This window comes from Plasmodium vinckei, assembly GCF_900681995.1.
Source record: "Plasmodium vinckei vinckei genome assembly, chromosome: PVVCY_03".
In the NCBI taxonomy this organism is placed as follows: Eukaryota; Apicomplexa; class Aconoidasida; order Haemosporida; family Plasmodiidae; genus Plasmodium; species Plasmodium vinckei.
In genome coordinates, this window is record NC_051295.1 from 118,106 (window position 1) to 145,978 (window position 27,873).

The 27,873-nt window shown below is 23.9% G+C and overlaps 10 protein-coding genes across 10 annotated transcripts; 5 read left to right on the forward strand and 5 right to left on the reverse strand.

The window, feature by feature from the left end:
• Window positions 1-314: 314 nt before the first annotated feature.
• Window positions 315-2,087, reverse strand: PVVCY_0300370 (conserved Plasmodium protein, unknown function; the record flags this gene model as incomplete). Its single annotated transcript, XM_008628247.2, has 5 exons — window positions 315-892; window positions 1,006-1,506; window positions 1,615-1,644; window positions 1,741-1,958; window positions 2,074-2,087. The coding sequence occupies 5 exons, from the start codon at window positions 2,085-2,087 to the stop codon at window positions 315-317; spliced, it is 1,341 nt and encodes a 446-aa protein (XP_008626469.2).
• A 300-nt stretch (window positions 2,088-2,387) lies between these two features.
• On the reverse strand, window positions 2,388-3,407 carry PVVCY_0300380 (conserved Plasmodium protein, unknown function; the record flags this gene model as incomplete). The annotated part of the gene is made up of 4 exons (XM_008628248.2): window positions 2,388-2,612; window positions 2,788-2,921; window positions 3,064-3,240; window positions 3,350-3,407. 4 exons carry the CDS (start codon window positions 3,405-3,407, stop codon window positions 2,388-2,390), a joined length of 594 nt encoding a protein of 197 aa, XP_008626470.2.
• Window positions 3,408-4,335: 928 nt separating this feature from the next.
• Window positions 4,336-6,700, forward strand: PVVCY_0300390 (conserved Plasmodium protein, unknown function; the record flags this gene model as incomplete). The annotated part of the gene is made up of 6 exons (XM_037634715.1): window positions 4,336-5,408; window positions 5,570-5,663; window positions 5,815-5,910; window positions 6,065-6,233; window positions 6,359-6,519; window positions 6,629-6,700. 6 exons carry the CDS (start codon window positions 4,336-4,338, stop codon window positions 6,698-6,700), a joined length of 1,665 nt encoding a protein of 554 aa, XP_037490099.1.
• Window positions 6,701-7,863: 1,163 nt separating this feature from the next.
• Window positions 7,864-9,219, forward strand: PVVCY_0300400 (PCI domain-containing protein, putative; the record flags this gene model as incomplete). The annotated part of the gene is made up of 1 exon (XM_008628250.2): window positions 7,864-9,219. One exon carries the CDS (start codon window positions 7,864-7,866, stop codon window positions 9,217-9,219), a length of 1,356 nt encoding a protein of 451 aa, XP_008626472.1.
• Window positions 9,220-9,723: 504 nt separating this feature from the next.
• Window positions 9,724-10,305, reverse strand: PVVCY_0300410 (DNA-directed RNA polymerase II 16 kDa subunit, putative; the record flags this gene model as incomplete). Its single annotated transcript, XM_008628251.2, has 3 exons — window positions 9,724-9,976; window positions 10,060-10,156; window positions 10,254-10,305. 3 exons carry the CDS (start codon window positions 10,303-10,305, stop codon window positions 9,724-9,726), a joined length of 402 nt encoding a protein of 133 aa, XP_008626473.1.
• Window positions 10,306-13,286: 2,981 nt separating this feature from the next.
• On the forward strand, window positions 13,287-15,206 carry PVVCY_0300420 (conserved Plasmodium protein, unknown function; the record flags this gene model as incomplete). The annotated part of the gene is made up of 1 exon (XM_008628252.2): window positions 13,287-15,206. The coding sequence occupies one exon, from the start codon at window positions 13,287-13,289 to the stop codon at window positions 15,204-15,206; it is 1,920 nt and encodes a 639-aa protein (XP_008626474.1).
• Window positions 15,207-16,494: 1,288 nt separating this feature from the next.
• On the forward strand, window positions 16,495-17,573 carry PVVCY_0300430 (RNA-binding protein, putative; the record flags this gene model as incomplete). The annotated part of the gene is made up of 5 exons (XM_008628253.2): window positions 16,495-16,588; window positions 16,687-16,787; window positions 16,898-16,982; window positions 17,136-17,358; window positions 17,465-17,573. 5 exons carry the CDS (start codon window positions 16,495-16,497, stop codon window positions 17,571-17,573), a joined length of 612 nt encoding a protein of 203 aa, XP_008626475.2.
• A 255-nt stretch (window positions 17,574-17,828) lies between these two features.
• Window positions 17,829-18,421, reverse strand: PVVCY_0300440 (PH domain-containing protein, putative; the record flags this gene model as incomplete). Its single annotated transcript, XM_037634721.1, has 2 exons — window positions 17,829-18,158; window positions 18,275-18,421. The coding sequence occupies 2 exons, from the start codon at window positions 18,419-18,421 to the stop codon at window positions 17,829-17,831; spliced, it is 477 nt and encodes a 158-aa protein (XP_037490100.1).
• Window positions 18,422-20,004: 1,583 nt separating this feature from the next.
• Window positions 20,005-23,399, forward strand: PVVCY_0300450 (26S proteasome regulatory subunit RPN1, putative; the record flags this gene model as incomplete). The annotated part of the gene is made up of 4 exons (XM_008628255.2): window positions 20,005-20,025; window positions 20,252-23,002; window positions 23,110-23,224; window positions 23,320-23,399. The coding sequence occupies 4 exons, from the start codon at window positions 20,005-20,007 to the stop codon at window positions 23,397-23,399; spliced, it is 2,967 nt and encodes a 988-aa protein (XP_008626477.2).
• A 220-nt stretch (window positions 23,400-23,619) lies between these two features.
• On the reverse strand, window positions 23,620-27,561 carry PVVCY_0300460 (DNA repair protein RAD2, putative; the record flags this gene model as incomplete). Its single annotated transcript, XM_008628256.2, has 1 exon — window positions 23,620-27,561. The coding sequence occupies one exon, from the start codon at window positions 27,559-27,561 to the stop codon at window positions 23,620-23,622; it is 3,942 nt and encodes a 1,313-aa protein (XP_008626478.2).
• Between the last annotated feature and the right edge of the window lie 312 nt (window positions 27,562-27,873).

The following is a 27,873-nucleotide window of genomic DNA, read 5'->3' on the forward strand; positions in this document are numbered from 1 at the left end:
CACCATTTTCTATAGCAAGCATGCAAAAAAGTAAACATACTGTTAACACACACAAAGATATAACAAAATTAACGGACAATACAAGAAAAAAAAATTATTATATATTTTTTCCTTTCTACAATAATCCTATTTATTATATGCACGTGCAGACTTTCTAGCCATAAATTGGCATAAATACGAATATTTTTTTTATTTATTTCCCTCACTTTTTTTGTAACAAAATAGTACAACTAATTTTATGCATTTTTTAAATAACTATTTGACCATTTCTCAAAACGTGAAATGGTAGATCACTAGGCTAATTTTCTTGTTTACTATTCTTTTTCATTTTCATCATTTACTATTGACTCTCTTTTATCTGCACTTTCAGATTCAACTTTTAAATCGGTAGCATCAATTATTTCCGTATTTTCATTTATATCATTTTCAATATTGTTACTATCAATATTATTCACTTCGTCATTCTTAATATAATTATCACTTAGTTTATTATTTATTAAATTTGGTTCTTCCTTTTCTTCCTCTTCCCCTTCCCCTTCTTTATTTTCTGCACGCTTTTGAGATGGATCTATACCTACTTCAGAACTTGTTGATAATGGGATTAAATTGTCTTCACCATTGTAATCTTTTGTATTTTCACTTTTTGATATAGTTAAATAATTGTCAATGCATATATCTGTTTCACATTTTTTTATACAATCTTGTGTCTCACTACATTCTTTATATGCTTTTACCTTTTTCCAATTTATTAACTTATTTTTTTTTAAATGCAAATTTTTCCTATTATTTTTTTTATATTTTATATCTATTAAATTGGTCTCTTTAATTGTTTCATTTATTATATTATGGTTTATTCCAGCTACAACATTTTTGCCTTCTTTTTTGGTCTCCCCTAAAAAAAGAAAAGTTATTTAAAAAAAAAAATAATAGCTAGCCAAATGATAAAAAAAAAAAAAAATAATAAAAAAAAATGAACACACCATAAATTTTAACAACCCCATATACCTTCATTTTCCCAAGTACTTTGATTAGACCATTTGTTTCCCGTTTTTTTCTCTAAAAAGTGATTTTTTAAATAATCGTTTTCTTCTTTATATTTTTTACATATTTTTTTGTAGTATTTTTGTAAAATTATATATTTCTTAAATAGTGTCTTATTTTTTTTATAAAGTTGTTTATAGTCAGTTTGGGCTTTATTTTTTATGGAACTGTCATATAAAGAATTTTCTTCGGTACTATTATAAATATCAGGAGTTTTATTTTTGACAAGATCATTTAATATGTTATATATTTTTTTAGTTGTATGTCTAAGTAATTTTGTATTTATGAATATTAATTCTTTTATTTCATTATATTCCATTTTTCTTATAAAATTGTTAATTTTATTTGTCTTGTTTAATTCTTGTAAGAGTTTTAAAATGTTCAAAGTATCTTTATTCATGTTTGTACTGTTCAATAGTTTTTTATTTGCTAAGGGATCTATATTGGATGTAAATTTATAATCATCTATATGAAATAAAACAATATTACAAATTTATCAAGCACATTAAAGTGAAAGAAAGTTGCATATTTTAGTAATTGCCTAGACTTAAATATAATAAGTAAATTTCATACTTATGAAATCCCATGTAGTATTTTCGCCATCTAAAGGAAGTAGAAAAAAAAAAAATATATATAGTAAAACAAAAATAGTGATAAATTTTTAAACAAAATATTAATATTTTTATGTGATAGACATACCAATTAATATCGAGCTGTATGTCTTTAGCTCTGGTTCCTCATCTGAAGTGCTGTTAAAAAAATTTGTTGTATCACTTTGGTTGTCTATTTCTTCAAGCTCTAACACATTTTTTGTATAATTATAATTAAAAGAATTCATTGAATATTTATTTATAGCATCATCAATTATTGACAAGCATTTTTTTGGGATATGCTTTTTTTCTAAATGCTTATTAGCCCTACAAAATGAATTACCATTTATTTAAAAATAGAAATAGAGAGAAGAAGAATAAATGAATGATAATATTACCAAACGAAAGTTATAATATTTTATTTTAATTTTTTTTTTCTTACATATTTTTTCTCATTTTTTTGAAAACTATTTATAGCATTATTGTATAGTGTACTAATTTATAAAATGTAGGAACGAGCCAAAAGTAATGAAATCTATTATTTTATTTATAAATTATTATATTGTCTATATTTAAGGATTCAAAAAGTTATATCTTAATAAATACACAAAACATCGAAAAAAAGAAAAAGAAAAAAAATAATTACATTTAAAAATATTATTGTATAAGTAAAAAGAAAAAAAGAGGGAACATATACATTGCACACATATGTACTTTTATTTAGAAAAAAAAAACGGAATCAAATAAAATAACTATTTATTGATATTTCCAAAATAAATCCACATTATTTTCATTATCTGCATCCTCTTTAGAGAGATTAAATAATTGCTCATAAAAAACAGATATTTTAGATTCATTTGAAAAAAAAAAGTCTCCATTATATTTTGGTTTACTTTTGAAAAAAGTTCCTACATATTTTATATTTCCGGAAATATGCCAAGCCCCGCTAATAAAATTACCTTTACACCATTCACCTGAATACTGCATAGATGCAAAAAAATGAGTGTATAAACATGCCCATATATATAATTAAATAATTACAATCATAAAACATGCATAATATGGGGATTATATTATAGGACAGTCTAAAAATGTCAACTTAAAAATGAGCTTAAACAAAAATATGCATATATAGCAAAATAATATATTTTTTTACATATTCTTTGGAGCTTGAAAAATAGTATATTCCTTTCCCGTGCTTTTTATTATTTTTCCATTCTCCATAATAAAAATCACCATTAGGGTATTTCTGAAACCCAAACCCGCTTTTTTTCCCTTTTTCAAAATTTCCTTTAAAAATATTATATAAAAAAGAAATATAGAATGAATTGTTTTTATCATATTTGTAAATTTTCACATTAGCTAGTTTATGGCTACATTATTAATATCCCCTTTGTCATGTATATATTGTTGTCCTTTTATTTTTAATTACCATAATAAAAATCATTTGAACTTTTTATAAGTTTTCCAAAACCTTCTTTCATACCCATCAAATATGACCCTTTATATGTTCGATTTTTTGAATAAAAATATTTTCCATTTGTTCTTTCTCCATTATAAAATGATCCAACAAATTTATCTCCATTTTTATATTTAACCGTAGCGACACCTTTTAATTAGTTTAAGAACCGTTTGATTTTATTTTCATATAAAAAATAGATATATGCACACATTTAAGTGTTTATATAAAATCAACAAATTTTATAAAATATTTTTACCTGTATAATTTTTGTCAATCTCTTCACATTCATTTTGTTCAATTATATCTTCCATCATTTGGGGGTTTTAAAAAGTAACTAAATTTATTGTTTATTCCTGTTTTTAATTATATAGACAAACAAATAATGTACAGGATGTACAGGATGCGCATATATATTTTATCTCATAATAATCCATATATTTTTAAGCTAGCTATTTATTGCATACCTAATGAATTCACTAGATTAGAGATTTGGCTAGTTTCAATTTTATTATTTTACGACATCAAACTTTAAGAAATGTATTCTAAATATCATTTATATAAATAAGTAAAATGTTGAGAAGGTAGACATACTAGATCCGTTTCATTATCTAAAAATTATTATGTTTCATTAAAAAATTAAAAATATATGAACGTCTCAGGCATAATAAAAAGTTCACAATATATATTATTTATTATAAATTTTTTTTATTTCTTTAATTCTTTCTTAAGTGTGAATGGTCTCCTAATTGGCTAGTCCATGGAGAGTGCTTGTCTTCAAGGAGAAAAGGACATACAAAAATAAAAATGTATAATATATAATGATTTATTTTTTAAACACCTTATCTTCTACATGCACACAATAAAAAAGAAACAAAAATATACATTATGCAAATATATATAAAAGATATAAAAACTATCAATATATATTTTTTATATAAATTTTAAAATACCTTTTAATATCATAACGCAAGAAAGCGTAAATATGTACGAGGGATTTATATTCCCCATCCAAAAGTGTATTTCATTTTATTCGTAAAGAAAAATGTTACTTTGTCTATGATTCTAAATTTTTGTTACTTTTAATACATAACTATTATATGAATATTCTTTCTTTTGAAAATAATATAATACAATTGTCAACCAGTCTTATATTTGGTCATGCACTTTTTCTCTATTTTTTTATTTCTACATCCAATGTGCAAACTTTAACGTATATTTTAAAATTCACTTTAATAAAACAAAATGAGTTTGAGGGGCAGAGAAAATAATATTAACAAGTCACCAAAAGGACATTTAGAAATAAATAAAACTCAAACTAAAGAAACATACTTACAAAATGATATTCCTTCAAGTAAAAAAAATCTTAAAATATTAGCTAGCCATAACAATAATTTAAATAACTTTAACAAATTTGGCGACCCAAATAATATCGACACCACTCTAATAAATGTTGATATAAATAGTGTTAGCTATGTGTACAACGATTTAAATGAAAATAAAAAAACTGTGAAAATTAACAAATTTTTTAAAAATAATACAAATGCTCATAATCCTAATTATGACGAAAAAAATAAAACAAATAATAGTCACCGTAATATTACACATTCAAAAGATAACCATCAATATTCCTGTCCTGTTCAGAATAAAAATTTTAAAGTCACCAAAGAAAAGGATGTACCAATTGATAATGATAAAGAAATTCAGTCAATTATTTACAATACATTTATAAATAAAAATTTAAAAATAAAAAACAATCCAAATATAGTTACCCAAAATACTAGCAAATACGAAAAGCAATGCAAAAAAAATAACGGTGTAGGCCTTAACAGTGGAAAATCAAGACTTAACATATCAGCTAGCTCCAAACTTGTAAACATAAAAAAAAGTGTAAATAAAAAAAATACTTACAATAATTATAAAAACATATTAATCTCACCAATAAGTAAAAAAGAATATTCTGATAAGACATCCAATATAACAGAAACAAATGAAGAATTAAAAAATGTAGTAAATGATAAATCATTTTTATATGTAAAAATTAAAGAAGAAAAAAAAAATAATAAACATACAACCTTTACTCAAACAAATATGCAATATGAAAAAGAAAATTTAAACATTTTTTCAAAATGTATAACAAAAAAAATAATATATCAAGCAATTATACAAATAACATATGAACAAAATATTCAACAAATAGAATTAGAAAAAATGTCTGTCAATTTAAATGATCAAAACAATAAACAAATATATTCTCAACTAGTAGAACGACAGAATGATAATTTGAATTTTATGGATAAAGTCGAACCAATCTCAGGGTATTTTAAAAATTTATTAACCTATTGTTGATCTTGCAATGTGTTTTTTCAACTTAATTATACATATAGTCATATGTTAAAAGTGAATGTCTATATATTTGAAAGCCAAAATAAAAACCTGCCCTCATGCTCATTATTTTATTATTCTTTTTACTTCTTAGATATATCAATATTTTTAATAAAATGAAAACATTCTCTAATGCGTCTACTCTTGTAGACTCGATAATGAGAAATAATATCGAATACGCCACGAAGGTATTACCAAAATATGTATAATACAAATATTTGCATGAACAAATGAAAAGCATGAGAATACTTATTTATCTTTTATTTTTATCTTTTATTTTTATCTTTTACTTTTATCTTTTATTTTTATCTTTTATTTTTATATTTACAAATGTCTTAGATGGAGGAATTTCAAACTTCAGAAAAATTAATATGGGAAAATAATATTATGCAAATTTTGTTAAAAAAAGTTTTATCTCTTTTATTGATAAATAATGTAAGACTTAATGAAAAAAATGGACAATATTAACAAGCAATAAAAAAGGCAATAAAAAAAGCATGGATCAAAGTTCTGGAAAAGTTATCATTATATTCTATACATCCATTATACATTTTTTTTATTGAAAAATGTTACTTTTCTTTTATTACAGACTGTCACATTCTTAGCAGATGAATTAATTGAAGAATCCTTTTTGAATATTTACTTACTTAGCCAAAAGGAAATTCATAAAATTGATAAAAAGTTATGTGATGAAAAAAATTATCAACATGAAAAGCGTAAAATGGAGAATGGACATTTTACATTTTGTATGTCTAACGGTAGGCTCACATTCATGTACCTATACATGTATACAATATGCTCTACAATTCTAGCGGTTAATATTTTTTATTTTTTTTACTATAATTATATTTCCTTTTTTCACTTTTTTTTCTTACTTGTTCAGAAAAAATAAATGTTAAAGTCCCACTGAAAATCAGTGAAAATATGAATATGGATGACGTTTTAAAAAAAATAAAAAACTACATTAATAGAAAATTATCATATTTACAAAAAGAATATGATCTTAACCTTTTATTTATAGAAAAAAATGGAACGAACATATTGGTTAGTTGCAATTTTATATTGCACACTTTAAAATAATACAAAACCCTTTTTTAATACACTAATATATTATTGCTTGTTCATATTTTATGATAATATTTTTTTTTTGTAGAACATAAAAGACCTGTTTTCCCATCAACCTGGAGAATTCAATATTTGTTTAACTGAACTGCAACCAAATTGACAAATTTATAATTTCCTACACGTTTCAGAAATAAATAAATAACCTGTTTGTTTAGCTTAAAGAATTCCCATTTTATAAGTAGCTCAAAATTAATATATAAACAATTTGACAGTTCATAGGGATTATTTACTATACAATTATCAACACATATTTTATATAAATTGGTTATAGTGCCACTTTATAAGGTATTCTTGATTGAATTTTATTTCTACATATAATACCTTATATTTTTTATTAACAAAAAGAAAGAAGAGAAATAATCCATTAGTTGTGATTATTATTTATATGATCGATGATGCCCATTTCCTAATTGCCCAAAAACCCTATTTTGCATGTTAGTGTATTCGTATTCTAATTTATTTTCAGAAATTATGTTATATTATATTAGGTGATTTTTTTTCAAATAAAAAATAGTAATTAATCTTTTTTACATTTTATTTTTCATAATTTTGCATTATTTTTATTTAATGTATATAAAATATATAACATATATTTTTTTTACATTATTATTGGGAATAGTGAAAAAATGGCTGCTGTATTCCTGACATGTACATTTGATTCCTTATTTTTTTATTACTCGTTCATATTTTTTTTTAATTTATGCTTACATGTTCAGGTTTTTTAAATATTGCGTAAATTTTTATATTTATGCTATTTGCCATCATTCTTTCCAATATTTTTTATTGTATTTCCAATTATTATTGCATATAGCTTATTTTCATATATAATGAAAAAGGCGGTTTCTTCCATTAATCAATTTTTTCATTTCGTTAATTTTTGTTTATGTAATTTTATATATTAAAAATAAAATTTGCAAAAATAATATAAATATAATACACACAATAATATATATAATTGAGGAAACATTCATTCCCATCCACAAAATAATGAAAAGAAAATAAAAAAAAAAAACGGAAACTATATAATGTAGGGTATACCCCCTTTTTATAAATAAGTTTTTGTATGCTAGATTTTTGCATAGGCTTTTTCAAATGTTGCAAAATGAAGATGACTTATAAGCAAACGATCTAGCTGTTTGCATTTTTTTGCTTAATTTTTTTTTTATTCAAGTTAAACAGGTTAATTCTTCATCCTGATTTTTATCATAATTTTTTAACATTCTATATAGTGATAATATTTTATATGCAACCCCCATAAGCATAATGAATTTGAACGAAGAAAATGCAATCACCAAAAAAATAAACTGGTTAAGGCAGCTGGAGGAAAGGAACCCAGAGTATGAATTGAAAAGAAGGAACATTTTCCCAAACTATATTTCCTTACTTAATAGTATAGAAGAATGTATAAGATTAAAAAATGGATATAAAATGAATCAAATATTAAAATTAACACAAATACCTATATATATATATATTATTGATAATATGACTGAAAATGATTTACGTAAAAAAATAAAAGAAAGAAATTCATTAAAAAGTTTTGAACAATTAATAATTGATCATTTTAATATAATAAAAATATTGTGTAATAAAAATAATATAAATTGGGATATGTTATCAAGTATAAGTTGTAAATTTTTATCAACATTTCTTCAACTATATTGTAATAATTTATGGCTACTTCCCTATTTATTGTCTATATGTTCCTTTTTAAATCATATTAGTACATTAGCTGATTCACATAATAATAGTAAAAATGATATATTTAGTGATGAAAATGAAGATATAAATAATAAAAATAAATATACTATTGAAGTATTAAATTCTATAAGAGGGAAAATAGGTATAGTAAAAGGAGATCCAGAAAAACATGGAGGGTTTGTTATATTAATGCTTCAATCTATTAAATTATGCATGAAATTAAATAATATGCAAATAACATCAAGCTTTTTAAAAATTATAAATTCTACAGATATTGAATATGCATATATTCCTAAATTATTTATTGTCTTATTTAAATGTCAATTAGGAAAATTATATTTACAAAAAATGGAATATGAAAAAGCGGAAAATGAATTTATTTGGGCTTTTTCAAATTCACAAAAAAATAAAATAGCTTTTAGAAAAAAAATATTACAAGCCATAATATCTATACGTTTAAATAAAGGAATATATCCACCAAAAAATTTATTAAAAAAATATAACCTTCACATATATATAGATATTATATATTCAATGAAAAGAGGTAATATTTTTTTATATAATAATGTTATTCAAAATTTTTCAAAATATTTTTTTGAAAATGGATTAAATGAATGTATAGATCAAATACATTTTATTGTAAAAAGAAATTTACTTAAAATTATTGTCGATTGGTGGAATCAAATTATTAAAGATAATCCAAATAAAGTATATAAAGTTCCTATATCTTTATTTCATCATATTTTTATATGGGCAGGGATAACACAACACCATTATTATTTAGAAACTCTATGTATTATCACGTCCCTTATTTTGTTTAGATATATCAATGCTTATATTTCATACGACAATAATATACTCGTTCTCAGCAAAAACGATCCATTCCCGCTTTTGTCACAACCTCGTGTCAGCCGATAAAAAAGAAGAGAAAACTATTAGAAGAAACAGATTGGACTAAACAGATTGAAAAAATTGACGTTTTCAATATAGTATAAACTCTTTTTATATAATAAAAGTGTGCCCTTACTTTAAAACAAATTAACACACTGAAGTTTATTGCATTTTGTATTATTGCCAATTGGCTTTATGATGTCAACTATTTGTATATAACAAAAAATAGTTAAATAATAACTAAATGTTTTACATATGGTATTTTAAGTTTTTCAATGAAATGCATTAATATATGTACAACTATTTTTTTACATAATTATAAAAAAAACACATTTCATCCGCTTTGTAGGGTGGTGCATAAATTTTTTTTTCATTTTGTAAGTATATTACATTTTTGTTTTTCTTTATTTTTTTTCATATTTTACTATACCCAATTAAATTAAATTCAAACTTATTAACTAAACATGACCAATCACAGATGGCCATATAAATTGTCTGGTATTTATATGCCCATCTTGTTTGCTTACACAATTATGATACATACATTTTGTAACTTATGAGATGCTCTAATATTGAATTCAATGTTTCTTCATTTAGCCTAATTAAGGATGGAATAAAATATCGTGCCTCTAATATTGTCTTAGGTAATAGGTTTACTAACATAGCTATTTCATATTCATATAATTCTCCTATTCTTTCTAAGTTTGTTCTAATATCAACTATTGAACTTCTATTTTTTATTGTTGCAAATCTGTTTGCATAATCAAATGAAGATCTTATAAGTCTACAAAATTAAAAAAAGAAAAAAAATGTATCATTGTTTTTTATGTACAATCATCAAAAAAAAAAAAAAAAAATTTTTTTTACGCTTGAGCATCTTCATTTCTTTTTGAAGTCAGCCTTAATTGATCGCCCAAAATTAGTTGTAATTCACACAAGTTTAAGCATTTGCAGTTTTGAAATTCTGAAAAAAAATATAAAATAATATACATTCTTATGATTTAAACAATTTATCAAACTAAGCCATGTATATTTACATGCTTATACATGTTTATGCGTACCTGGGCCAAGGTTTAGATCTTGAATATCGCCATGTAAGTTGTTATTTGCCATTAAATTTAATAATACCAAAAGGTTTTATAAAAAAAAATTAAAAAAAAATAAAATAGGAAGCAAATAGCTAGCTAACCAAAAGTAAAAATATATTAGCTTAATATGTTAATACATATTTTAAAAAAAAAAAGTATATAATAAAATGACAAAATGATTGGAAATATTTTAAATATAGCTCCTACTAAAAAAAAAGAAAATATATTATCACTTTTTAAATATTATATTTAATATAAATTCCTATTTTATATTTTCTTAAAACATGATGGATTTGCATTATATACATATTTTTATTTCACTATTAATATCCGATGAAAAAAAAAAAAAAAAAAACTTTTGAAAAAATGACATACACCAAATTTGCTATTATCATTCCTTCATACCAATTGGCATACAGTTTTATTTAAAATGGAATTTCAAAAATATGACAAATATGGCAAATATGATAAAATATAATAAATAACCTTATGCCATTTAGAATAAAATGGAAAACCAGTTTTTTTAAGTATCGTTTTAGTAGCACTTGAAAACAAGCATATATAATAATCGATTATATGGAAAGAAATAAGACTCTTTCTATATGCTATGCAAAGAACATATAAAGAGACCAAAGCGAAACTCCTTTATTATATAAAAAGTAGTATATACATGCATATACTTATTTATTGGAAAATTCATAATAATTTTTCTTAATCTACAACTGTTCATAAATATTCTGACAAAGCTAGAATAAAAAAATATAGCTAGCTATTTACCAATAAAAAAAAAAAAAAAAAAAAAAAATTCGAATTATTTATCGCTAGAATTTTATAAGCTTTATAAGGAAAATGTGTGTAATATATATATTACCTATGTACAATAAATTCAATACTTTTTATAATTTTTAAAAAATTTATACACTCTTTACTCATACCAATTAGTAGTGTTAACACTAAGTGTAATAAATATTGTCTAAGAAATTGTATATATTCATATATAGTCAAAATGACTTGAAAAAAAAACACACAATTATAGACTACTATATATATGTTAGTTTTAATTAATATAACTAATTGTCATAATAATGTGTAACATTCTAAGATATTGAAAGGATATGGATTTTTCTTCTTTACATTTCTAGTTGCATATGTTTTATGCATATTTATAGGCTTATCATAATTTTTATATATTTAGAGAGTAATTGTGAAATATTTTAATAATTTATTATTATTTTTTTTATTTAAATTATATTAGTGTATTACACTGTTTTATTATTTCACCAAGTTTTTTATTTTTCTTTTTCAAGCCCTTTTCAACTTTAAAAAATGTTTATACATTTATATTAAAAATATAAAAAAAAGGGAAGAGCAGAGAAAAATGTCTTTATAAATGTTAAGGGGAAACATTAAAATTAAGAATCATATAATAATTCGTCTGTTTCTTCATCAATATTTTTGAAAAAAAATATGTGACTTTAAATATTTATAAATAGTTTTTTATTAACATTTTTACAAATTTGTGTTTCCCTTTTTCGAAATAAAAAATTATAAAACAAACACAATAATTTTTAGCGATAAGAAATATGTAATAAGTAAGCAGCTAAAACTTGACGCAAATACTTTTATATAATAAATTACTTCATATTATTATATGCACTTTTAAATGAAATGTAATATAAGTAAAAAAAAAAAAAGGAATCGAGTAAGGGTACTTCAATCCCTCTCGGGCCATCTACAGGACATTAAAATTTTATATATTTTTTTAATATTCCCTAAAAATAAAAAAATAAAACAATAATAATGATAATAATAATATTATTATTATATAAAATATAAACTGAATGAGTAATGGATTGAGAATTCTGAAAATTGTCTCTCTTCTTTCGCGTTTCTTTTATATTTTTTTACATTCCTAATATTTTCCTTTTCATTTTTTTTAGGAATTTGCCGCCTTTTTAATTTTGTAATTAATTTTTTTTATTTGTATGTTTACTCTTTTTTTTTTACAATTTTTTTTTATTATTTTTTTTAAATTAAAAATATATGCAAGCACTATAAAAGTGTACAGCATATACGTTAATATATTTATTGAATGTGTGTATATGAAATATATAATCGGAAGCCCATTATATGAAATTCTAAATGCTTTTTTATTTTAGAGATCTCTTTATAAGACGAAAAATATTATCAAGTTTATTATTTTTGAAAAACGAGAGTGAAAATAGCCAAACAACGAAAAAATAAAAATAAGCATATGCCTCTTTAGTGGCAAAATGTGCTTATATAAATAATTCAAGTTTACTAAAGAGTCATGTATATATCTACTTTTTATTATACATTTATGCTTATTTAATTTGTTATTTCCCATCCGTTTGTCTAACCATCTATTCATATATATATTTCTATACATACTACCACAAATTAGTGTAAAAAAAAAAAACGGCTTAAATTGCTACGACCTTCAATCAATCCATATAAAAGAGAACTAATCAAAAGTTTGAAAAAAACAATTATGTGCTATTACATTGCACAATACAAAAAATGGGCTCACAGTATTTCTTTTCAAAAATTTTACCTCTATTTATGCAGTACCATTTTTCGCTTTGAATTTTTTTTTTTTTGTAATACCGTTTTTTTTCACATCGAATAAAATGAATATAAAAATTAAAACCCTGAAAAATTGACACACAATTAAGATCATAATCTAAAGAAGAACCAGGATGCTTCCTTGTTGAAGCGCTGGAAAGAACCCACGCAAAATAACTCAAGCATTTAACAATATCGGAAAGATTGAAAATTTTGAAAATTGTGAAAATTTTGAAAAATTTGAAAACTTTGAAAACTTTGAAAAATTTGAAAAATAGTTACCAGGTCAGTAGCAAATAGAGCAAACAACAGGGGCACATTTTTATCAAAGTAATCTGCCTCCCTTTAGATACAAACATAAGAAAGAAAAAAATAACAAAAAAAACAACAAAAAAGTGCACATTTATATGTTGAAACAAAATGGGGTTTATAAAGGCAGAAGAGTTTATTAATCATTACATGAGGATAAATAAAGAAATAAAAGAATTGTCTGAAAGAAAAAATGAGGAATTTAAATTTAACATTTTTGTTTTTTATTATAATAATATAGATTCAATATGTACAGAACATATATTACACTTTCATAAAAAATTAAAAAGAGAAATAAATGTGTATAGTTATGGAGTAGAAAAAAAAGAAGACATTTTTAATCTATTAAAAAAATATGATGATATATATTTAAAAAATAAAGATTATTATCGAGATTATTTTTTTTGTGTTATATTAATTGGAATATGTTCACATATAAATACAGATACAAATATATATGATGAGATTGGAAATTTTTTTAGTAATATTTTAGATAAACATTATTCAGCATATTTAAAATTTTATGTTATAGACAATAAGAGACCATTCCATGAAATTTTTTTAGAGAATTCAAAATGGGATCTAGTAATGAGTGAATCAGAACATAATGAAGTTATGAGTATATGTCAGTCATTGGAAAAATCCAATGATAGTGATATAGATATTGATGAAGATAATCGAAAAAAAAAAAATTTAAAAAAAAAAAAAAATTATCAAAAATTATATGATCACTATAATATTGTAAAGGAAGAAAATAAATGTATGTGTTTACTATTATATCCATATATTCAATGTATAAATAAAGATGATGCATCATCAATTATATTTATTTCAAGTATATCTCTATTATCTTATTTAAAAACAGATCAAATAACATATGAATATTATAATAAACAAATAAAAAATTTATACAATGATATACTAAATATATCTGAAAATAATTTTGTATCTTTTGAACAAGAAAGAGGTTTACTTCCTATGCTTTCTTTTATATCTTTAAATGAGGCACTAGAAATAGATGAACGTATTTATATTTATGACCATAAGAATGTAAAAAACACTTTTAATAAAATTCGAACCATGTGTGATATAGAGAATAAAGAATTTACTGGAAATTTTAGACAATTAGATTTAAAAAAACAAAATGAAATTTTAGTAAAGTTAAAAAGTTTAATAAAAATTATAAAACCAATGAGTACATTAGGTTGGAAAAGAAGAACATATCTACTTTATAATAGTGATAGTTTTTATTTTATTTTAATTCTTATATATGTATATATTAATCGTGATAAAAAGATGGAAACCTATTTATATAACTGTTTAAAGACATCCGATTTTCTATTTAATATTTTTAAAGATAGATTAAAACAATCTGAAATTTATGATAAACTTATAGAAGACCATTTACATAAAAATGCAGCATCCTATTTAAGTGTATTAATTAAAAAAGTTATGGAAAGTAATAAAAAAGTTGTAAATATTACATCAAATTTTAAAATATATATGGATATTATACAAACAGCTAAAAATACATATAGCCATCCATTTGAACTTAAATTTATTTCTACTTTTTTTTCATCATTTCAATCTTATTGTACTGATAAATATAAAACATATCATCTAATTGTTTGTCATATTAATGATTCTGATGATGCTATTTTATATGGCTTTACACCTTTAAATAAAAAAGATTATTGGGTTCTAATTTTTTCAAGAATTGCTTATTCAAATTCAGAACAAATTATATATGATACTATTTCTGATGTTAATACAATTAGAATTCGTAAAAATGATTTAAGATTTATACTTGATGAGATTAAACATGTTTTTCGAGGGATTATCAAAAGTGAAACGAAAAAAAAAATATTAGGGGAAGATGAAATTGCGGGTCTTGAAGAAATGATATCAGATAATGAAGAGAATGAAGAAGATAATGAAGAAAATGAAAATAGTAAGGATGACCAAAATGATGACCCCGATGTATTCGAAGAAGAAGATTTAATAGGCCGAGATGGTCTAGATGAGGATTAACTTGCAATTTATAACTTATACATTCTAATTAAATTTTACAACTAACTAAGTTTTACATGGGTATATTTATATACCTATCCATTATCATACCCTCCTTTTTTTTTCGTTTCAATTTCTCGTTTTTTTGTCATTTTTTGTTTTAAAAAATATCAAAACAAACGTCCATATTTGTTTGAAAATTTATACAATCTCAAAGAGATTTCCAATTTTAATACAACCAAAGAAAGAGAATTACTTTTTATTTTATCCAAGTTTTCAGAGCACACACCATCACACTACTAAAAAAAGGAAAGGAAAATCCCAACAACAGTATGTACATTTATTTCGTAGCACTTACAAAAGTTTACTACTTTATAATACGAAATGGAATAATAAAACAGCTAGCCATTTTTACTAAAAAAAATTGTATATATTTATCTGTGTGCATATATGGCTTTTTGCTTTTTTAACGTATGTATATATATACTTATTATACATGCACAAATATGTCTATATATATATATATGAAGTAATGAGAACAATTATTAGGGCCCATAATAATATACATGCATATGTACCTGTAGTAATAAATGTCTTTATTTGTCAAATTTTTTAAGTTTAATTAAGGGTAAACAAACTTCACTTTTTTCTTTAATTTTTATAAAACATAAAAAAGGTATCTATCTTTACCTTAGCGTTGTCTTTCCCAACGCTCGATAATGGTCACGTTTTGAGAAAAAAAAGAAAAAAAAAGAAAAAAAAAGAAAAAAAAAAGAAAAAAATTGATATTCCTCCCCTTTTGGTCATGCTAAATGATCATAAAAATTGTGCTAACATATTGTTAGCATATTATGTGATATGCTTGTTTTAATTTATATTTTTGCGCAATAAAAATGGGAAACCCTCATGCTGAAATATTTTATATTTTCTACTATGTAATATAAGAAAGAAAATATTTATCGTATTTTTTTTTATACCTTCTATATGGCTCAACATATGCATAGATTTTTATATTTTTTTTTAAATTGCTAGATGCATAATAAATTATGAAGAATCAATTTTACAATTAGATAATAATTATTTTCTTTTTTTACTAGATCCATTAATTTTTATTTCTCTACCACTACCAACTAATATGATGTATATATTATAATTATACAAAATAATCAAATCTAAGAAATTTCAAAATTAAATATAGCACAATGAATATATGATGGGTCTGTATTTTTTCACTCTTGAAAAAGGGATAAACTTATCAAACATAATACTAGCTAAATATTTTTTTTTTTTTACAAATTTTATTTCATAAATGAACCAGATTTTTAATAGTAACGGGACTATAGTATGTCGAAATATTCCAACTGATATCAATCGATTTGAAATAACAGAAATATTTAATAAATGTAATAATTTTGTTTTGTCATATAAATTAAAAAGATAGCTATATCCTTATATGCCATATTCACAAATGTTTATTTCATTTTTTTGTTTTGCAATTTAGATGGTCCACTGTTGGGTGATGGCATATATTTTGGAAAAAAAAATAGTAACACATTTTTTATAAAATATGTTAATTTCAAGGATGCTGTAAAGGCTTATGAAGTAATTTTTTTTTAAAAACATTAACAATAATTATAAAGAAATTGCTTGCTAATGTTTTCCCCTTTCTTTATCCTTTTACATACAATTAATTTATGTTAATTTTTTACCAGAGCTTGAAAGACAACAAAAGTTCGGAATATGATTTTAAAGTAAGCTTAAGCAAAAGCGACGAAATTAAATACAAGGCAATAAAAGGTAAGGGAAAGAAAACAGTTCATCACTTCTTTATATAGACACATGATAAAACTGCTTTATCTAATTTTTCATGGAATAAACTTAGATTGAACAAAAATAATATAACCAATTAAGCTGCTACTAATTCAACTTAATCTAAAATACCATTTTTAGGTGATAAAAAATCACTAGAAGAGTTGAAAAATGTTTATAAAAATAATGATCAAATAATAATTACTGAAGAAATGAGAAACGAATTTATTAATGAAATAAATGAATATGTCCCTGAATTTTCAAAAAAAAAACGAGAAGATCCCGAAAAAAAAAAAGATAAATCTTTTATTTTAAACCTCTTGACAAAAGTTGATGAACCTCGGGAAAACGAACAAGACAACAAGTAATTTTAAATACCAATCATATAAGACAATATTACAAAATAAAAAATGGATGTATATACTTATGACAATAGTATATATATATGCATAACTTTTCTCCTTATATAGGCTAAAAGAAGAACTGAAAAATTACCTAAACTTAAATTGCTTATGTGCATATAATTTTGACGAAAATAATAAACTTGATAACTATCTGATTCCTACATTTCCAAATTAATTTATTATCATTTAAATTGTTTTCATAAAATATTTAAAAAAATATCTATTAATCTATAATAGATATATATCAAACACATTTAAATTAAAGTTTATTTTTTTTGTTCATACATATTCATGTATGTGTGCATGTAAAACAACAAAATAATAAATAAACATATATCTAAAAAACATAAAACATTGAATATGCTATAGGGAATTTATTCCTTATTCTAAATATATTTCTTTCCATTTTTTGGAGTATATATCCTTCTTCCTACTCGTTCACCAGTACTGTGGGTCTGATCATTTGTTTGCTAATATGCCCTGCAAAAAACAGCGAAAAAAAGCAAAATAAAAAAATAGCGAAAAAAAAAATAAAAAACAGCGAAAAAAAAAATAAATAGCGTGCAGTGCGATAAATATAATTATTACGGATCCAGTTATTTTTTTCGTCCTTATCCATTGTGACAAATAAAATTTTTCTGTTGTTGTAACAAACATTAAACAAATGTATGTCTTCTAAGCCTAACTCAGTTGATATTGATTTTATTTTTTTAATATCATCCATTGATGTTAATTCCGTAAATTTGTTTAAGTACAATATCTGTGTCGTTTCAAAGGAATAAAAAAAAAATAGCCATCGATATAATTTAAAATAATATATGAACGGCAAGGCAGTTTAGTGATATGTGCATGTAATTTTTTTTTTTTTGAAATTACTTCGGTTGGTTTTTCTCCTTGATAATATTCAGACTTAAAAGAACAAATGAAATTTTTCGTTAATATAATGTATCTCTTTCTTAACCTTTTTAAATATTTCGATTGTTTAAAGACCCACCCCTCATTTACTATTTCCATTTTAAACATATCCAAAAATTAAAAAAACACAATGTAGCAAATTAAAATATCGTAAGCATGAAAGAATTAATACAAATAATATTATTCTAATGTATGCAATAACAAAATGTAGACATGTAAAGAGCATTTGGTAAGAATGTGTGTATTAAACATATGAGAAAAATAAATATATGATTATTTCATATTGGTTGATAATCAAATTAAATAATATATGCATATATATTATCACTAAAAAAGGACGCAAACAATGAGGAGGGAAATAATATCCATTTAAAGTTTGTTAAAGCTCTTGCTTGACAAAAAAATTAAATTTGCATATGCAATACTGATTTAAATATTGACTAATAAAATAAAGAGTAAAAAAGGGAACTTAAAGTTTTAGGGACAAAAATAAAGTAATATAATACACTAAAAATTGTATCAAAGGAAGGATAATGTTAAAACAAATTTATTAAGAATATATGCTTGGTTATTATTTTATTTTATTTTATTTATTTTGTTAACTTTTTGAAACTAAACAAATGTTAAGAAAATATATATATGTGCATACACATATAATTTTCCATAATTTTTTTTCCAAAAAAATCTAATTCAAGTTGTGAAATTGGTTATTAAGTATGCACAAAAAAAAATTACAAAAACATGGATAAGATCATAAATATACCATAAAACCGGCATAATATATCATATTTTATCATACTAAACAAACACATTAATATTGTCATATTTATTTGATATATTAACTATATTTTTTTATTGTTTTTTTTTTGTGTTTTTCTCCCTATTTCCATACTACTACAAAGTATTCCTAATATTATAATATTTTTAATGCACAATACTATTTTACAATCCTTAATATTTACACCTATGAGATTCATTTGCCAGATTGAATTAAAATTTTTGCTTCATTTTATTATAATTAATACTTAATATATATTAATATTTTTTATTATATATTTATTAAAATAAGCACGTAATGTATAGTACCCCATTACGTATATCCAATCCACATACAATTGCAATGCGCAATGAAAAGCATTACGGTTAAAAATATTATTTAAAAAAAATTAAGATATAATATTTGAAACTATATTCTAAACTAAGCTTATAAAAATTAAAATTGGCACGGTATATATAAGTAGATATATACATGCGCATATTACATATATAAAGAAAATACTACAAGGTATTTGCATAAGTATAAAAATACAACAATGAAAATTAATTTATAAGTATATAATAAATATATATACATAATACATACTGCTTATGACCCCTCATTTTTTATGAATTATTTTACACTTAGAAAAGCCAAAATAATATTTTGAATTGTTCATAAAAAAAAAAAGAAAAGGAATATGTATTTACATTTCTTTACACCCAGATAAGTAAAAGAGAGAGCTTTTTCTTTTTTATAATTTTTTGTTTTTTTGTTCATGCAAAAAAGCTATTTTATAATTAATTTATGATGACCAGCAAGAATTTTTAGTATTAAATTATCTTTCTTCTTTTTTTTGTACAAATTGTGTACCTTGCACATAAATTTTTATTCTATTTCATTTTAAAAAATTACTAAGAAATAAAGAATAAGCATGGCAGTCGAAGATAAAAAGGTAAGGATATATAGAGAGCATTATATGCTTATACATCCACACTTTATAGTGCTACTTTATTTTTCTTCACTTTTACATGAACAACATATTATTTGAATGGCTAGTCATACTTTTATTATTGCCTGTGCATGTTTTTTTTTTTTTTTTTTTCATTTTTGTGATCTCATTTAAAGTGAAAAGATATGAACATATCAGATAAAATTGTATTTTCTTAACAACTTTATAGGCTGTTTCAATAAAAGTTCCAGTGAAAGATACGGATGCTGATGAAAAAAGAAGAAAATTGAATAACCTTAAAATAAAAAATGAAGAATTAAATGAAGAAGAAAAAAAAAAAAAAGAAGAATTAGAATTACTTATAACCAGATTAAAAGATGACGATCCTAATGTTGTAAATTTATCAATAACTTTATTAAATAAAGAAATTATCGATACTAGTGGGATTTTAACATCTTCTTTGTTTGCATTAAAAGTTCTTAAGTTGCACTATAACACCTTAATCGAAATTCATGCTGATATGGTATTCGATGATTGCAAACAAAAGTTAAGTAATATGATTAGTGCATTATCAACTACTATTGGAGATGAAAGCAATATTGTAAAATATATTATTACTGGTAATAAAAAGGATTTAATAAATTATGGACATGAATATATTAAAAATTTAACTACAAAATTGGTGATAGAGTATAAAAATATAAAAGACGAAGAAGCAGGACAAAATCAATATAATGCAAATAATTTAATTCCAACTACTACTAGTATTTCTACTTCTCCTATATCTGGTACATCAAAGGGAGGAGCAAGTAATATGATTAATCATATCCATGAATTAGTTAATATCATAGTACCTTATTGTTTTAATCATAACACAGAATATGAAGCAATAGATTTACTTATCGAAGTAGATAGAATAAATGATATTTGCCAATATGTTGATGATAAATCATGTGAAAGATCTATTTTATATTTATCTAATCTTACTCATTATAGTTCTTCAACAGAAGAGTATTATAAATTAATGGAAGTTATATTATCAATATTAAAAAAACATAAAAAACATGTTGAATGCTTAAAAATTTTATTACGTTTAAATAGGAGAGATAAAATAAAAGATTTAATTTTTGAATGTGGTGATTTATTAATTTGTAAACAAATGGCATTAATATGTTCTAGACATTGTGTACATTTAGAATTTACTCAAGAAGAAATTATTAAATATCCTCATTTGAATTTAAATGAAATATTTACTTTATCATCAGGGGAACATCTAACATCGATTTTTTTAAAATTGGCAAAAGATCTAGATGTAGAAGAACCCAAATTACCAGAAGATATATATAAATCACACTTGGAAGAAAAAAGAAATACTAATGTATGGGATTCCACTAAACAAAATTTAGCATCTTCTTTTGTTAATGCTTTTGTAAATGCTGGATTTTGTAAAGATAAACTAATGACAGTTAACTCATCTTTATGGATATATAAAAATAAAGATCATGGAATCATTTCTGCTACTGCATCTATGGGATTATTGTTAATGTGGAATATAGATGAAGGATTATCACAAATTGATAAATTCCAATATAGTAATGATCAATATGTAAAAGCGGGTTCTTTAATAGCATTTGGATTAGCATGTACAAATGTAAAAAATGAATGTGATCCAGCATATGCATTATTATCTGAACATATAGATGCAGAAAATTCTTTAGAAAAAATGGGAGCAATATTAGGATTTGGTTATGCATACGCAGGAACAAATAGAGAAAATATGTTAGATGTATTAATACCTCCATTAGTTGATAATGGCGATATAATAGAATGTAGTGTTTTTGCTGCTCTATCATTAGGACTTATTTTTGTAGGATCACAAAATAGAGAAATAGCTGAATGTATAATAGATACAGTTTTAGAAAGAGAAAAAATAAATAACTCGTTAGATCAACCAATATCTAAATTATATGCAGTAGCATTAGGATTATTATTTTTATGTTCACGAGAAAAATGTGAAGCAACATTAGCTGCTTTAGAAATTATAAAACACCCCATATCTAAATATATTATTGCCACTGTTGAAGGAATGGCATTTGCTGGGTCAAACGATGTTTTAAAAGTTCAAAAAATGTTACAATTATTAGTAGAAAAAAGAGTTGATAAGAAAAATGCAGATACATCTTCAGCTAATCCTCCTACTGCTGATACAAATTCTGGAGAAACAAATAATGCTAACGACACTAATACCGGTGCAAATAGTGGTGATAATGAAGGAAATAGTAATAATAATAGTGCACCTGATGCTAAAAAAGCTAATACTACTGGTACTGGAAAAACAAATACAGCAACACCTACTAACAATCCAATAGAAGATAATTTAGATCAATGTGTTGCAATATTAAACATTGCATTAATTGCATTAACAGATGATATTAGTTCTGAAATGACAACACGTATTGTTGATCATTTTTTAGAATATTCAAATGTCCATCAAAAAAAAGCAGTACCATTAGCATTAGCATTATTATTTGCATCTTTCCCTAAACCTAATATTGTTGATATATTATCTAAATTAACACATGATCCCGATCCAGATGTTGCTTTACATGCTATTATATCTCTCGGATTTGTCGGTGCAGGAACAAATAATTCACGAATAGCTATTTTATTAAGACAATTATCAACTTTCTATTATAAAGATCCCAATGCAACATTTGTAATTAGATTAGCACAAGGTTTATTATATATGGGAAAAGGATTACTAACTATAAATCCTTTACACTCTAGTCGATCTATTATAAATAATGTAGCATTAGGCTCTTTATTAATTACTATACATGCATGTTTACAATTAAAATCGACCATATTAGGAAAATATCATTATCTACTATATCACTTAGCCCCAGCTATGTATCCTCGAATGCTTACTACAGTTAATGAGAATTTAGAACCTCTTCCTGTTTCTGTGCGTGTTGGACAGGTACATCTAAAACTGCTTTTAAAACTGTTTTCATATTACCATGGCATATTTTCTTTTTTTTCGGAACAAGCAAGTATATTTTTTATTTCATTTTTTCCCTTTTATAGGCTGTTGACATTGTTGGACAAGCAGGAAATCCAAAGACTATAACCGGATTCCAAACTCATGTCACCCCAGTTCTGATGCTCCACACGGATCGTGCTGAGCTCGCCACAGAAGAATGTAATATTTATGCACATCTATACATTGTCAAATTTGCATTTTTTTACACCCCTACTATGCTTTTCAAAAATTTTACCATCATTTTTCATTTATAGATATTCCCATTAACGACACCCTTGAAGGAATCGTTATTTTGAAGAAGGACCCCAATTATGTTCCTCCTACAACCAATTGATTCAATAGAACCCGTGCATCTAATATGTGTATATATTATCAATTTTTAATTCTTTTCGTTTATTTTTCGAAAATATGCATATACGACATATTTACGATATGTATGTGTACACATGCATATACATTATAGATTCATACATGTTGAGTTAAACAATGTAAACATAAAAATAAAAAAAATAAAAAAAAAATTTATCGAAAAAATGAATAAGGTAAAGGCATGGCTATGCATCTTTCTGGGTTCCTTTTTTAGATGCAGAATTTTTAATTGTTTCCTTTCTCTTTTTAATATGTTTTAACGCATTTGACATTCTTTTTGATACGACAATTCCCGAAGGATTAGCATCTATCAAGTTAGACATTTCATCGGTTACATTTGGTTGATTTGAACTATTGTCACTCCATTCATTATTATTATTTGCATTTTGTTTGGATGTTGATTTTTTTTTTCGGGGTGTAGTAGTTTTTTTTGGGGTAGTACTTTTTTTTTTGTTTCGAATTGTGTTTATTAAATCATCAACAGATTTTCTCTTTTTTTCAATGACAGGAAAAAAGTCTTCTATTCTTAGTTGGTAACTTCGAACTTTGACATTATATTTTTTTAGTATGGGATCTAAAACATCAAAAATTTTTTCTTCAGAAATATTTGTAGTTTTGTTTAAGTAATGTATAATATTATTCATGTTAGGAGGATGCCATTCAAATTTTTTAATATCTTTACAAACTTTTGGATATTTAAAACATTTATAAACTTCTCTATCAGGAAAATTTTTAGGGAATATCCAATTTAATTTATAATTTTTATGAGTATTTAAAAAATGTTTTATTTCGTCTGAGTAATTATTTTCATCATTCTCCTGATATAAATGTCTAAGAGGATTTGAAACAATTTCTTTTAAAATTTTTAAGTCTTCAAATGTAGGAAATGCTTTAACAACTTCTAAAGCATTAACAATACCTATCCCATGTACACCTACTGTATAATCACAACCACATAACATCGATATATTTATTAAATCATCTTGATATAATCCTAACTTTCTTTCTATTAAATTTTTTTCATATACTTCAACTGTTTTTTTTTTATTAAAGAAATTTTTAATTATAGTTTTACCACTAAAAACTATTACATCTGAATCATCACTAATTATTGCATCACAATAATTATTATTATTTAAATACGAGCATTGAGCTTCAGCCTCACAAGGTGATTGTATATATGGTATTCCAAAAAAATCTAATAATAATTTTATATCTTCATTCATTTCTTCGTTTATTGTAATATTTGTATTTTTTAATCTTTTATATTCTTTCATTAATTCTTCTCCTTCTTTTTGTTTTTCGTTCAACCTACTATCTATTGTTTTTTCATCCATATCTTCATCAATCCCTTCCAACCCCTGAATACCTTCTTCATTTTCTATCACCTTTGACTCACCAAATGCATCTAGCACTTCTTTGTTGTTCAAAAAATTCTCGAGCAAATCGTTCTCACCCGCATTTTTCAAATCAATCTTTTTTTTTATAAGAATATTATTCATTATCTCTTTGGTTAAAAACTTTTGAGCGCGCCCCGCGTCGCCCTCCTCAGCAGCATCACCCAGATCAACTACGTCACCCTCCGCATCTTCAACCATGTCAGCCAGCTCAATCACTTCATCCTTCTCAACCACGTCAGCCTCCGCAACAGCATCAGCTAGTTCAACCACGTCACCCTTATCAGCCACTTCATCCTTCTCAATAGCATTGGCTTCGACCTCCTTTACAGTGGCATTGTTGAGATGGTCGTCCTTTCCCGTCGACTCTTTGTCGCTTAGCAAAACAACCACATCATCATCGCCAAGACTGGCTAAAGGTTCCTTCCCATGAGCAATCGATTCAAAGCTTGATGAAGAAGACTCAGACGATGAAACACAAACAACTGGCTCAGAGGGAGTAGGCACTAAAATGTTTGATTGTTCCTTTACATTTTCAACATCATCATTATCATTATTATCTATTATTATTTCTACTTCTGTATTATTTTTTTCTTCTAACTTGTCCATCTCTAAATTTGTAAATTCATCTGATTTTAATTCTGTTTCCTCGATAATAAAAAATGAGTCATCTGTAATTCCATCCTGAACCCGTTTTGAAATAGATTCGGCTTCTTCTTTATCAATCTTACCGTCTTTATTCTTCTCACCATTTACAGCTTCTTCATTTTTTATTTCAAAAAAGTCTTCGCCAAATAGGTCCTCATCCTTCATTAGTAGACTTTCCTTATAATCGCTCAGCAATTTTGTGGGTGACACTTTCTCATCATATGTTTTCTTTACGAACACTTGATCAATTTCAGTAACTTTGTCAGTCTCTGCATCTTCACCCATTTCCACTGCATTTGGAATGCTAGCCATTTCAGGGGGGTCTTCATCCTCCTCAATTTCAACAACCCCATCAAAATTTTGCACTCCTGGACCTCCCAATATTTCATTTAAAAAAGATTCTTTACCTTTTTTTTTTTTCTTACGTTTTGTAATAGTATCTTTAATATCATTATAATTTCTAGCAGTTAAATTTTCATTAAATTTTTTTGATAGATTAGTATTAATAATTAATTCACCATCTAATTTTTCATTTTGTATATTTTCTGCCATTTTTATTTTTAATTTTTCAATTTCAAAATCTGTTTTAATCATACGAATATATGTTTCAATTTGAACTTGTGAAAAAATATCCATATCATCTTTTGATTTTATAGCTTTTAATCTATTGTCTGCATACCATTCCTCTTTTATATCTTGCAATATTCTATATTGCAATTTAACTGGTAACTTTTCAAATACTTCTTTATTTATTTCTTTAAATAATGGAATTTTTATTTCTTCATTATTTACATAATAAACTTTATATTCATCTTTCCCATCTACAAATAAATTATTCGTTGGCATCTCTAAAACGTTTATTTCTTTTGAGTTCATTTTATTTTCTGATTTAATATAGCTCATAATGTTTTCTTCAACATTCATTTCATTTTCAACATTTTCAATAACCTCGACCTCTTCATCTCCCATCTCTGCTTCTTCATTATTTAATAACATACTTGTTGATATATTTGAAAACACATTTTTATCGCATTTGTTTGAATATTTTTGTTCTGCTTCTTTCATTTTTTTTGTAACTTCATCAATGTTTATATTAAAATTATTTATATCTATAATATCAACTGTTCTTCGCATAGATAAGAATCCTTTGAAATCTTCTGGTATACCTGCATAGTATTTTTTTCTTATCATATTTTTTGTCATAACAATATCATCAACTATTTCATCATTGTTTTCTTTTCCGATTTCTATAGCGGTTTTTGTTACTTCTTTATTTTGGTCTAACTTAGAAATATCTTCATCAGTAAGCATGAGAACTTTACTTTTTATTTTATTTAAATCATCTGTATTGTTATTACAAATATTTAATACTTCCTTTGCTGTTATTTTTACACTTCCTACATTTTCAGAAATTCTATTTAATGATTCATTATTTTCTTTTATATCCTCATATATTTCAATTAAATTATTTGTACCTAATTTATTTAATTCATTATTCAAAGGATTTATATCTTCTTGTTTTTCATTTTCTACTAAATCAGGATTTTTATTGTCTTTTTCGTTAGAAAGATCTTTATTTTTTTTAGAACCTGTTATACCATCTTTTTTTTCTTTCTTTTCTTTTTTTTTTTTCAACAATTTTAATAAACTTTTATGATAATAATTATATATTAATTTTTCTGCTGTTTTTTTAACTTTCTCTTCATTATTTTTTCTTTTTAAATTTCTTTGAAATATAGTTCTTTTTTTTAATTCAGGAGGAGTACCATCAAAAATAAAAATCGGTCTTATATTATAATATAACAATTTACATATTCTTAAAAAAAAAAAATATAAATGTCCTTTTTTTAAATTGTTTAATCTTATATCACTATTTTGTTCACTAAAATCTAGCCATAAATCATTAAATACTCCTCCTAATTCATCAAAATTATTATTTCGTGAACTTTTTAAATTATTTCCATATATTAATTCATATAGCCATATACTTACATCAATTGCTATTCTTTTTCCAGTAAATATTTCAGGATTAACACGAACACCTATAGGTGCTACTATAGACCAAAGTCCTTTTACTCCCATCTTTCTTCTTCTCCTTTACTATTATTCCATTACATAAACTTTTTTTTTTTTTTTTTTACTTTAATTTGAGTACTTATTGTATTATTCCTAACTTGAGATTTTCTCTCCTCATTTTTTATATGCCATCCTCATAATTTGAAACATCCTATTTTTTTTTTTTTTTAAATTTAAAAGATGATTAAAGATACAACATTTCTGTTTATAATTATGACATCATTTTATTACAAACAAATTTGGATACTTACAAAATGCCTTCAAATATTTTTTAAAAATTATAAATAAAAGAATATCTCTATAATAATGTACAGTTTT